The sequence below is a fragment of the Odontesthes bonariensis genome, chromosome 19, assembly GCF_027942865.1.
Source record: "Odontesthes bonariensis isolate fOdoBon6 chromosome 19, fOdoBon6.hap1, whole genome shotgun sequence".
In the NCBI taxonomy this organism is placed as follows: domain Eukaryota; kingdom Metazoa; phylum Chordata; class Actinopteri; order Atheriniformes; family Atherinopsidae; genus Odontesthes; species Odontesthes bonariensis.
The window spans coordinates 30,288,826-30,301,998 of NC_134524.1; the positions used below are offsets into that span (position 1 = coordinate 30,288,826).

Here is a 13,173-nt window from a genome sequence, read left to right on the forward strand (position 1 = left end):
GAACTGCAGCTTATCTGGCATCTGAAGAGGAATACCTTTTTTGTAAAACTACCTTAAAACCTAAAAAAGGGGAGTTTCTGTAAGATAGAATTCCCACGTCTTTGGGCAGGCATAACATGCATGGGGTCAAAACACTGTTGCGTTTTTTCCTCTCTCTCCCTCACTCTCTTTTTTTTGTAACGAGTAACTAAACCGAACAATGAAAATGTATTGGAGTAAAATTATGCAATTAAGTTCGGAAATATAGTGAAGTAAAAGTGAAAGTTGTCAAAAAATTTTAGACTCGAGGAAAGTACAAAGTATTCCAAAATATACTTAAGTACAGTAGTGAAGTATTTTTACTTCGTTACTATACAACACTGCAAATGACCCTCGTTTGTTCCAAAAAATAATTTTAAAAAATCATGTTAAACAATAACTTAACCAATAACATAATAACACTTGGGTCTGACAGGTTTTGTCAAAATGTAAGTCAAAAACTATCCGAGTCTAAAAAGAGGGTGAGAGAGAGATAGCCTACCTAACAATTAATTAGACTACTTAACAAAGCCTCATAAGAATAACTAGTAGGCTTAACTTACATACAACTTCAGCACCAGTCTACTGATTTTTGTTGATAAAGATAAGCATGTTAACATACAGCCTGGTGACCGTCAGTCCAGCCGCCGAAAACACCAATAATCACACTACGCAACACCACCAGCATTTTATCTATTAAAAAAAAAATAACGTGAACGACGAAATTCTTAACGATCAATGATCAATTTGTCGATTAAGCATGCCCATCCCTAGTATACACATCCTTGTTTTTTTTTTGTTTTTTTTCAAGGCGTGGAACAGCAAGACAAGAAAATTTATTGGAATCTCAACTGCTTGCATAGAGGCATGCAGTGCCTCAGTTAAGTATGTGGGGTGAGTACACTTTCAATTTACACTGAATGGACAATGTAATCGTAGTGATCAGATCTTCATGGGTTCTTTATATGTCCTGATGAGCTACATCATGAGCTACATCACTCTGTGTTTTTTCTTTTTCTTTTTAACCATAATCTTAAAATACTTCGACACAAAAATGTTAATTTTTGCTGAAGAGAAGCAGCAAATTAATTATAGTTAATTGAGACTTGTTTTATTCCTTTCTTGTTTTAGTCACTTATTAGTAAAATGGTGTCAGAAAGTATTCAAACCCAAAGTGACAAATTGTCACCATGTTATGCATCCATACACCAGAGGACACGTGCATCTTTAAGGCTCAGTCTTTATATTACAAAAGCAAATACGTGTGGTCAGATATTTAATGTTTGTCATTAAGATGACCAACAACTACATTACTATGTTAAAAATACAGCAAATGTTTATAAAGATGTGTTCAACTCAAAATCATTTAAAAGTTTGTGAGCAATTCTTACAAACACCTATGATTAAAATAACTTTCAAAACCCACGTATTTGCTTAGATTTGCATCCAGAAATGTTACTCTTAAAATGGATGTTTTTCAGACAAGAATCTTAAGTTGGCTTTTATTCTCAAACACAGTGAGGAACAGGTTCATCAAAAGCCATATCATACCAAACAATATCAAACACACACTCATGTTATGTCATGAAAAGGGGCTTTGAGTGAAGGATTGAGCTTAGTGGGTACTACTCACTTGCATTGCTGTCTGCCAGAGTGTTGAGGTTGCCTGAGATGTCTCGCCTCCTAAACAGACACACCACTTTTGCCTCCACATTCCCATTCGCTGTCTGTAAGAGGAGAGATGGTGGTTTAAAATCAGCATCATAATGAAGCACTGGTGTTAATCACTCTTTGATGTTCCCCATGAGGCATGTTTCTAATAATTAATAATGATTAATAATAATCTAATAATTCCATCCAGTGATTAAGCAAACCTGTGTAATATTGTGTTATAGAAAACATGCATCAGACTTGTTTTAACTAACTAATGTTAGTGGGGTGAATATATTAGGCTGCATAGGATAACTGGCAGGTGGCAGGACAAAATATATTGCATACAGAGAAATAAAATGAATAGTAGTTAAGTAGAAACAAAAATTTGAGGAAGAGCATGCAAACAAAACCAGTTATCTTGTTCATAAAGAGGATAAAAAGGAGGTTGAATTCCTTTTTACATGTCTAGGAGAATTGGCAAGGTTTACCGTCCTGAGGGAGCAGAGGAGGATCATTCGTGTAATCAATCATGTGAACAATGCATTCTGTATGTCATATCTGAAGTGCAATATGCAATATTCCATCTCTTCAAAAGTACCAATACTCTTTTGAAAAAGGAAAAAAAAAAAAAAACCTGTAGCAGGAATAAAATTTATTTGGCAAAATTTCCCCCAACTACTGAGATTTCCACCAGTTGTTTCTATGAGCAAGTTCTCAAAAATCCCCATTTATGCGAAGGATTATGGTTGAAAACTTTTCTTTAAAATCAGAATGTGCGAACAAACACAGGTTGCCATAGGTGAGGATATTCTTTGTTTGCTAATGGGGCTTTTCCATTACATTATACTGTACAATTTGGTACAGTAAGCATTTCTTTGGTTTTCCATTGCAGGTAGTACCAATAACTGACACTCTACAATACTGTTTATCCTTTTGTAAAACAGGATGGCAGTTAGAAGAAGAAACATTTACAATGGAGAACCTGAAAAAAAGCACTGTGCTTTCAGGGATGTGTATGTAATTAAAAGTTTTCATAGACATAAACTTTCAAATAGTTTAAGAGGAATGTGGACATGGGTTATTAATCGAACTATGCTCAGTAACATATTCAACTCTTTTAAGAATGCAAAAACAGATAAGGTCAATAGTTTGAATATATGCTATGTTGGCACAGTGAGTGCCTTCCAATTGGAAGATTGGGGGGTTTGATCACGAGCCCATCCACCTGCTGAGGTGTCTTTGGGTAACATGCTCACAGGTGAGTGACTGCAGAGGAAAAAGCAGTGCACACATAGAATGAATAATAAAAAAAATAAAAAGAGGCTCTGTAGGAGTGTTCATGTGAATGGGAAATTTAGAAACGCACTGCAAAGTGAGGGTGTTATATAAATATATAAACCATTTATCATACATTATCGATGTACAAGTAATCATAGCCATTGACTAGCAAAAAATGTATTTAACCTTTCGCATGTCTCCATTTGAAATAACATGTTTACATGAGTGTCTGGAAATGACAGGACTCAAGAGTTGTCTGTGGTGAATGGTTGTGTCAACAATGCTTATGCAATTACTCTTTTGTTCCACAATATTTAAGGTTTTAGTTCTCACACCTTTAAGACACAGCTGAAGTTGTTAATTTTCTTAGAACAAACTCTCCTATGGATAAGCCAGAAGGAAAGCTATTATAGCCATCAACGATGCACCTGATGGAAATTGGCAAACATTTAATCATGCTGGTAATGCCATGATGTGAAACGTTATCTGAAATGTTGCTATATGGCAATCATGATATGAGCACCAAAGGTCAGATAGGTACTGGTTCCATTTCTTTTACAATAATCATGGTCTCAGTGCTTCTCTCTTCATTCAACTTCAGTCTTTGACAACTGGCTTACTGTCTGTCTTGATATCCATTTCTTGTGCTCAGCTGTCTTTAGCATTCTGGATGATATTGTCATCCTGGTACTCTGTAAAAGCGCTGCCATGTAAGAGTGTTATGTAAATGAGCTTAGTCCTTTGATTGGGAAACAGCCCAGTGTCATTTGCTGATGCTGTTATGCAAGTTGTTCCTGTACTAGTGCCATGTCATTACAGTAGCCATGATTTACAAATACTATATACTACATGTAAAGTTTTAACAGATCTGTGTTTGGCAGAATATTCGGTACCTGTGATATGAGCTAAGACAACACACACTGGTAATGTTTTACAGTTTTACAGAAAAGCAATAGTTACAGTATATATCTAACAATTATTTTAAAGGGAACATTATTCAAAGTTAAAAGTCAAGAAGAAGACAACCAACCTTGTTGAGTTCTTCTATTCTTCGGATCAGGTAAGGGTTGCTGGAGGAGTTCTCAAAGTAAACATAGTCTGGAACAAACAAAGAAAAAAGCATGTAAGCAGCAGAACATTTTTCAAAACTCTGGCCTTAGCTCTGAAAAAGCTCAAAGAAATTCTCATTTTAATTCAAACTAGTCAGACCCAAAGGTCTATCAAAACAACAAAACTGTGTGAAACCGAATAGTGTAAAAACAGCCTCCTAAATCCAGAGGATTTTAAGAAAAATTGTCCACAAAAACCTTTATGGGTTTCAACCTCTGGAGAAAATAAACAAGCTTTGATTGTAACTTATGGAATGAGCCTTTAGGTTTATCATTACAATTATTTCAATAATTCAGATTATTCTTTGTCCCAAAAGGGAAATTTGTGTGCAGCAGTGCTGCTGCAGTTAAAAAATACACTAGAAAGAGGTATAAAACAGAATATCTATACAATAAACTAGTAAATAAATAAGAGGTCACTAAAATTGGACATGGGCAAAAGGAATTTTTGCATATCTGTTTAAGAGCACTTGGAGTTTGGAAGCTTAAGGCAGATGGTAACAGCATGTATTTAGTATACAGATGGCGACAGGGCTCATGTACATGGCTTTGTTCAACATCTGTTTGTTAAAAATGTCTGTTAGAATACTTTACGTGCCTAGAATATGATCAGCCTTTAAAGGTAAAAGTATGCAAACATCACGTCATCTGAATGCATCAATTCATTATTAATCTGATGACTATTAGTGCCTTGGGATCCATCTTCAACCAGGTGCTTGTACATGTACATGACCATGTGGAGCAAAAGTAAATTAAACTCTCTCAGCAACTTCACTTTACTTGACCCAGGAAACTGCCTGTTCATTTACCACCTCCACAGAACACTCATCAACCACAGTGGAGGAAGCACTGAAATTACAAGCATACTAGAGGGTTTGAAATAAGTACCCACTGGGTATTTTAGACCCCATGGTCATGGGTAAACAGAAGGAGGGGTGTCTTTCTCGCTCCAATGCATTAATGCAATTATTATAATATGGATGTGCTTAAGGGTGGCTAATTTGGCTAAGTAGATTAGGTGATGGATTTTAACACAATCTGTTCAGTGAGTCAGAATAAACAAGAAACAGCACAACAGCTGATAATGACATCAATGAGAGTGAGAGAAAAAAAATGAAGACATTCTATCCCTGCTTATGTATGAAAATATTAATTCAGTCGCAAACTACATTGTTAAGTACTCCCTAGCCCCAGAGGTTTTACCAGGGAGAAAATGGCTAAAGAGGTTCCTCAAATTGGTTGTACAACCATGGTTTTTCCTTCCTGTGATGCAACATGTGCATTGCTCCAGGCTTGAAAGGTGAAAGCACACACATTTTCCTTCATGTAGGATTAATCACTCACTGCTGATCTTTGCTGTCCTCCATGGCCAAACCTGTCAAGTGATTTCACCCAAAGATCTAAACATTTCACCCACAATTAAAAAAAGTTACATCAATCTGGAGTACATGGCAGCTGCCTGCTATAATGAACTAGATTATTAAATTCCTTGCAAATTCAATTTTTTGTAATTTTTCTTTTGCAGAATTCGAACCCCAGTCACCCACATGAAAGTCCCCACTGTCTTTGTGGGGATAGACAGCATACAGTTGTGTATACATATGTTCTGATGTAATGATAATAAATATAGTCGCAAAATATCAGCTACTGGCAGCATAAAGTAAGAGATATCAGCCCTTGTACAAAGTTATTTATCCTTCAGCATAATACTTAAAACATACAGAGCCTCTTTGTAGCTTTTGATGCTGTTCCTATGAGCTAGATCCATCTGGTCCATCCACAAGCAGGGATAGCCTGCCTCTGGAGGATATCTCTGGGTTTTTATTACATCACCGGAAATTGAAATGGTAAGAGAAGGACTCAGAAAAGGAGGGGATTTCTTGCTCTATTTAACACACTGATGTAAAGTCTGAATAGGGAAGCATCACTTCAATGTTCATAGTGAAGGAACATAGGATCACAAATTGCATAACACTGGATGACACACCAAAAGAGAATGTGCCTTCCTTTACATGAGCCCAATTTTGGCTCCTAAAGGGATGCTGAAAGTTTTCCCCATTCATATTTAAGACAGACATCACTTCTTACGTTGCAGGACAAATTAAGTACAGCTTCTTTTCTACCAGCAGGCCAGCTGAAGGACAAGTGATCCAGGAAACACACATGGGATATCAGAGGTTTCACACTACACAAGATAAGATGAACTGCAAACCTGAGTTCAATTGATCGAATATTCTCAATGTTGTAAAAAAAGAAAAGAAAAAAGAAAGGGAAGAGCTACATCTATATTGTAGAGGTATGCAAATACGATAAGACAGAAGTTAGCTCAAAGGCGAAATAAGCTTCAAATACAGTTGCTGTTAACTACGTGTATGCCTGTTTATCATGGCTGCCTTGCGTATCCTCCGATCGTTTCGTGTGTCAGTTGTGCACGTCCTCAGAAATAACATTATGCATATGCAAGCTGCAAAATGTAAGTGATAGGTAGGGGCTGTGCAAGCTAGCTTGTGATGTTTCAATGTTTTGTATTTATCAGAGTGCTTCTGCTTATATCTTGTGAATCTGGTTGCAGCTTCTGGTCTGAGTAATCAGGTGTGCCCCCTTGTAGGATCCTATGGGTGTGAGCAGTTACGCTGAGAAAGGAAACAGCTGCTTACGTGAACGTGAGGTAAAACAGCAACTGGATTTTAAGCCACAGTGTCTGTGGATGCAACTGTTTGATGTGGACATCTGCAGCTGGGGTGGTGCAGAAGTGACAGAAGTCTAACAACATTGCCGATAATGCACATATTTGTGGATGGGTTTTCCTTACGTTGTTGTGAGGCATTACACAATCGAGCAACTTCACCTTATTACTGTAGTCTACCTAATATCAATTCCAAAGGCCTTTCAGTGTCATAACTTTTGCCAACAGCTACATATCGGCCAGAATTGGCAACCCACTGCAATTGTAGTGTGAAATTTTGCCACAGATATGATCCAGCGAACTGGCCTTTTTGCAAAAAGTACAACTTAGCCTGAGAGATACAACAGTTTTGTACAGCCTCTTGTCACATCCTATGCATTGTTTCCACTGTGTGATTGTGGTGTGACTCCTGAAATGTTGAAGCGATGTTCCGGAGATTTGGCATGTGTGAACTTAAATGACTAACAATGACTATTAGGTGACTAACTATGACAATGACTAACTAACAGACTTTTTGCAGAGATTTTTTTTAACCAGTCCCCTAGTGAAATCTCTGGAAGATCAATGAGTGAGACGATGTAAAAACATAGGAGCAAATATTACAGCAGCGCATTCATTGCTTCTATGCAAGTAGGTGAGTCTGCATGCTAGTTAAGTGTTGCTGCTTCATTTTCTCTCTGCTGACCTGTATGTTGCTTTCCACTCTCTTCACTATTATTGGTACATTCAGATACATACGGTACCAATATCAACTCAAGAAGGAGCCTTATCTGCTATTCTCAATGTGTTATAATGAAAACAATCATTCCGCATCATGTCCTGCTTCCAGTATACCCTTGACAGATGTCCATGTACAGTTTTTCTGATGCTTTCAACGCCTTATACTATAAAGTTAGAATGAGCAACAATTCTATTTTATTGTCTGGCCACACAAACGGATCACATTTGTCTAATGGTTTAGCCATTGCACAAACTTAAGTCTGAAGTTTTTGCCAAAAGAGAATCATCAGAGTAGACGTGTTCAGAATGTCAAGGGCTTAAACACCAAACAGCGATCAAGAATCAGCAGCGATAAAAGGGTCCTCCTGCAAGGTCTCCTCCGTTGCCAGCAATCTCGGTAAAAAAAACAACAACAAAGAAAAGAAAAAAAACACACTACAAAAAACACGCTAAACTGCCACCAAGGAAACATCTACACCTTTGCAAGCTCTTTGCAGAACAGAAGGGGGTGGTATTCAACAAGAGAAGCAGGACAACCATGTTGATGGAAAAAGTAAACAAAGCAGTATTTGTTTATCTCACCATTGTTATTAGCTCACCATAGAAATGTGAGTGTTGTTTGGAGGATTAGTTTAGTGAGAACTTAGCAACATTTGGCCTATCATGAAAAAAAGATAGTAAGAGGCAAAGTTGAAAAATAAATTAAACTGCACCTAATGAGTGATTGGATGGTTTGTCCAGCAATGCTGAATAAGCCAATTACATCTCTCACTAACAGACCAGATGTTGAATGAACATGGTGAATTGGCATAAAAAAAACAAAAATACTGATGTGGTTCAACAACACAGATGGCATGGTTGGGGTTGGAGATCATCCTAGGCTGCCAGGGTGTACCCTGCGCCTTAACTTTGCATGATGCAGGGTACCCTAGATCACCTGTGCATCACAGGGCCAAACAAGAGAAACAACCATGCACGATCACACTTACTCTAGAGAAAATTTTAGAGTCACTAATTAACCTAACATGCATGTTTTTGGATAGTGGGAAGAGGCCAGAGTACCCAGAGAGAACCCACACATACAAGGTGAGAACATGCAAACTCTACACAGAAAGGCTCCAGACAGAATTCAAACCAGGAACCCTTTTGCTGTGGGGCAATGGCACTCCAATTTATTAGAACGATCAAAATAATTGTGACCCATTGCTTTTATTTAGCATTAAATGGTCTGATGTATTATTATATCAGCCCACCTAATATGGAGTTTAAAAGCAACTTTAATTAATTTGTATTAAGTTTTGATGATACATCACAATGTTAATTTCCCACATTACTGCCATAATTTTGTAAATATTTTTCATCATATATGAATAACTGAATTGTGCACTATATTGTGAAGAGCAGTGTTCAATTGGCATGACCCAAATACCCTGCAAACCCTTTTAAATGCCCACATAGCAAAAAGTCTATGAAAAGTCAAACTGTCCAACTATTTTTGCCTCCACAACAAACGACTCAACTCTATGAACTGCTAACATCATTGCTAAAAGCTACAGAACGGTCAATGGTAAGAAGGACTTAAGATAGTGGAGGCAATCTATGTGGGGCTTCTTGTGGTCTCCCAGCGCTGGGTTTCTCTCCAAAATGCTGTTTAAACATGAACATCTTAACCAACCATCCTGCAACATTTTCACATTAACCTAAACATACTAACGGACATGTAACGGAAGCTGTTTGGTGAGGTACATACGTTTCAATCCATTGGAAACTATATGCCGCCTTAATTTAAGAAACGAAAACTAATACCAACTCTGACCTTTTTACATTAGTAACATTACTTATAGTTCAGTTCAAATTATACGGAATATAACACAACATTAAGTGATTCACTGGTCATCGTTTCAGCTTTATCGCATATAATTTAGCTTTTCAAGCTATTGTAACGTCACGTGACTTGAAGCTAACTTAACTTAGCAATCAAAGTTAGCACGGCTAACACTGTCCGTTGCAAATTAAGTGATATGGCGGAAGCGATAATGAAACGAACCCATCCTTCCAACAAAGCTAGCCGAACTAGCAGCGACACATGTCGCTAGAATTATTTAGATAGCACCGTCATCTTAACGGCTTGCAGCTAATGCTAAAAGTATTTAGTTTATTTATAGACAGTACGATATGTACACATTCCACGACAGAAAATGTGACAATTTACGCTTGCCTCGTTTCCTTGCAAGTATAAGTACAATACGCGGCGCACAGTATCCACTTTGCACCTTTATTTAATATTTTTCTACAACTTTTTAGAAGCAGTTCATGCTACCCCACAACTGCTTGTAGTGGGATATTTTGATGAAAACTGATCAAATTTGGTGGAACAGAGTAAACAGGAGATTGCATCGATCTGTTTCTAAAGTTTATTTTAAAAACTAGTGCCTTGTATTTGAAGTGCATATAGAAGCAACACATTTTCACATCAGTTTTACCAAACTAAGTCATGACGAATTCGCTAGGTCACATTACAATTTGTATGCCTTAACATGAACCACGTTAATCTGAGCAAAACTTGACGTACGCACGAAAGCTAGGAGAAAGCTAGCTTTAGTTAGCGGCTAACCGATCAGACAGCTAGCGGCTAGCTAGCCACCTTACTGTTGAAAACGAACAATCACGTTGTGTGCGTGTAAAGGGGGGGTCTCAAAAATATAATTCCTTACCTCCCACTCGGTACATATTGGCCGCCATCCTTTTGTAACCTTTATCAAAATCAATCCCAGGGTATTCCCTGTTTGGGCAAAAATATCGACGGGGATCTATTTTATTCCTTCATTTATCTTAAGACACCCCCACCGCGAAACAAAGCCGGTTCCAGGCACAACAAGCCGAGCTGTGGCGGGTAAAAAGTTGAAAGTTTCCGTTAGTAATGCTTCTGGGGTTGTCCCCAAAAATACAAGTGTCTTTTTTCGGCCCCTTAGACGACCTTCCTCTCCTCTTCCTCATTCACTCACGCACTCATTCACACACAGCTAGCCTGTCTCTTGCTCCACTCTTCCTCCCATCCTCCGCTCCAAGCTTCATCCTCCTCTTCTTCACCTCCGCTCAGTTCAGCATACACACTCGCACATAAAAAAACCACACTGACTGGTCCCCTTCGATCGTGCGCAGACCGTCATCTTCGGAAATTGTCGACAATCTCCGGTAAACCCCAACTTTTCACTAGTTTGATTATATAAAGGACCTGTTTTATGTCTGAATGGTAATAACTATGACTTTACAAACACAAATATTATACAGAATTTTCATTTTTGCATCATTGCAAAAAAACAAACAAAAAAAAAGTATTTTTTTCAATTCTGAAAGTATATACTACATGGATTTTATGGCAGGAATTAATATTGCTTATTTATTTTTTGACAAATAAATGTCAAAATACATCATTCTGACTACAATGTCGTGTTTTTAAATGGAAAACAAAAAAACGACTTATTTTGTATAAAAAAATAGTCTTATCAATCAAAATAAATTTTAATCAATTGTATGATTTTAACTATAATATTGACCAAGAATGTCACACGGTAGACTAAAGCGTTTAATTACCTGTGTATATAGGCACTTAGAGAGAATGGGTAAAGCACACACATACACACAAATATGTAAATATATTGTATAAACACATATATGTATATCATACATATATATGTATAAAATCTATATATAGAGATTTTTCAGGGTTGACCATATTTTTTCTTTCCTAAAAATTCATGAGTAAAAGTTGGGAAACTTTATTCATTTACCTTAAAGTCAATTCACTGTAACTGCTGTATTTATACTCGCTGTATTTCTTATACTGTGATAGGTGAAATTTATTTATGCATACATCAAAGAATTTACATTGCTATTACAGTGCTTTGCTACTGTAAATTTAAAGCACTCACCCCAAAACAATCTCAGCAACCTATGCTTTTATATGCTTTTTGCTTTGTTAATATAACAAAGGAGTAATAATCTAACACAGAACTATGCAAACTGTAAAAGACTGCATTACTCTGCATTACTAAACATTTCAAATATTACTTATTTGTATCCATAATACTAATGGGAACCCAACCTCCAGGTTGGAAATAACTGACTTATCTGTTACCATTTTCCTGGTACAAAGCAATTATTGGGTCTCTAGCTGCAACCAGAGTTGTGTAAAAAGGCTCTGGCTGCAACTGTTAGTATTCAGTCTCATGTGCTCTTACATGGGTCCTCATGAGGCAGCACTGCCCCCTAGAGACATTTCACACACAACACACCTTCCAGTCTTCACTTATTTATTGAGAGCTTGATCAATACAAAATCAATATATTGCCAGCAGTCTTTTAAATATATACAAAACAGTACCAAATTAAAAACTTTTAAGTGTACATAGGTATTTTCAGAAGAATGCATTAGTAAGATTAAAAGTTTGTTTCAATCAAACAGGTCTGTCACAGTTTGATCTAATGTAAAGCATAACAGTCTCCGTCTTAACTTAGATGTCAACCAAACACTATTTAAGATATAAGAGAATATGAAAAAATATCTCTATTTGGAACGGTGGCTTAGTCCATACAACACATAGGGAAATTTGGTAAACAACATAGACTAAAACACACCCATGTTCACAGAAAACCAAAGTCACAACAGCAGTCGGGATCTGCACCACCAAACAGACTGCTCCTTATGGTCCTCACCAAATATGCCACAGAATGAGATTGTGATTGTGAGTTACAGGAAGTATTACACTGTTCAGTTTGACGAAGGTTTACATGAATTAAGTGTAACATTAATATGGATATTTCCCCCATGGAGGATTCCTTTATTTTCTATATGAAACTGACAGCAGTGGCACAACAGAGGTCAAACTAAGCCGATAACTGACTTACTCCTCTGTGGCTGTGAGGGGAAAAAAAACCTACATCCTTTCACCATTAATAACACTAACCCTAACTAGCTGGAAACAGGCTCTGGAGAGCTGGTGGAAGTGGACGAGGCCTGTCTCTCCCCGCTGTCTCCCATCCCGCTCCCGATCACCCTCCACTGAAGGATGCAGGTGTCCTTCCCACCCATTGAGAGTAAGTGGGAATCGCTGTGGGTGAAGCACACATTGGTGACGTGACTGCCATGGCCCTCATATTTGTGGCTTGGTGCCTGGGAAAGAAAGCAAAACATTTTAAAAATAAGAATGAGAGTTCAATTCATATTAGCAGAGAGGAAATCTCATCCCAGTTCATTCTTTGCCAAGTTGGACAAACATGCTGGAAGTGATTCCTAACCTTTTTATGAACTTCTTAGTGTTTAAATCTCGAGAAGATGCTGAATCAGGACTGTACTCATAGCAAGTTATCCACAGTCAAATCTCAGACTCACTAAACCTGCTCTTAAAATGTGGAGTTGCTAATGAACAATATCAATAACAAACTGTACTGTGATGTGTGCCAGCATTACCTTAGGTTTAGGACAGGGATACTGGAAGAGGTGGACCTTACAGAAGTCATCAGCCACAGCCACAACCCTCTCACTATGGGAGCGGCATAGTGCATTAATGTCCGTGCCATCAGAGCCCTCCAACCACACACCTGAGGATCACAGAATCACAGTCACGATTTTCAAATTTAACATGATATAATAACATCATGGTAATTAGGGGCACTGATGGTGCAAAATACACTATATTGCCAAAAGTAT

At 37.5% G+C, this 13,173-nt stretch overlaps 2 protein-coding genes across 3 annotated transcripts in view; both read right to left on the reverse strand.

Moving 5' to 3' along the window:
- Positions 1–10,607, reverse strand: part of mta2 (metastasis associated 1 family, member 2) — a 33,999-nt gene extending 23,392 nt beyond the window's left edge. Inside the window, exons 1-3 of the mRNA XM_075450540.1 lie at positions 10,179–10,607; positions 3,980–4,047; positions 1,652–1,745 (exon numbers count right to left, since the gene is read on the reverse strand). Of these exons, the coding sequence (XP_075306655.1) occupies positions 1,652–1,745; positions 3,980–4,047; positions 10,179–10,206 (190 nt within the window). The 5' untranslated portion in view covers positions 10,207–10,607. The remainder of the gene's footprint in view (positions 1–1,651; positions 1,746–3,979; positions 4,048–10,178) is intronic.
- Positions 10,608–11,743: 1,136 nt separating this feature from the next.
- The window catches only part of eml3 (EMAP like 3), a 76,490-nt gene continuing 75,060 nt past the window's right edge, over positions 11,744–13,173 (reverse strand). For both annotated transcript variants that reach the window (XM_075450684.1, XM_075450683.1), the window contains 2 exons: positions 12,934–13,064; positions 11,744–12,636 (listed from right to left, as the gene is read on the reverse strand). In XM_075450684.1, coding sequence (XP_075306799.1) covers positions 12,436–12,636; positions 12,934–13,064 — 332 coding nt within the window. In that variant the 3' untranslated portion in view covers positions 11,744–12,435. The remainder of the gene's footprint in view (positions 12,637–12,933; positions 13,065–13,173) is intronic.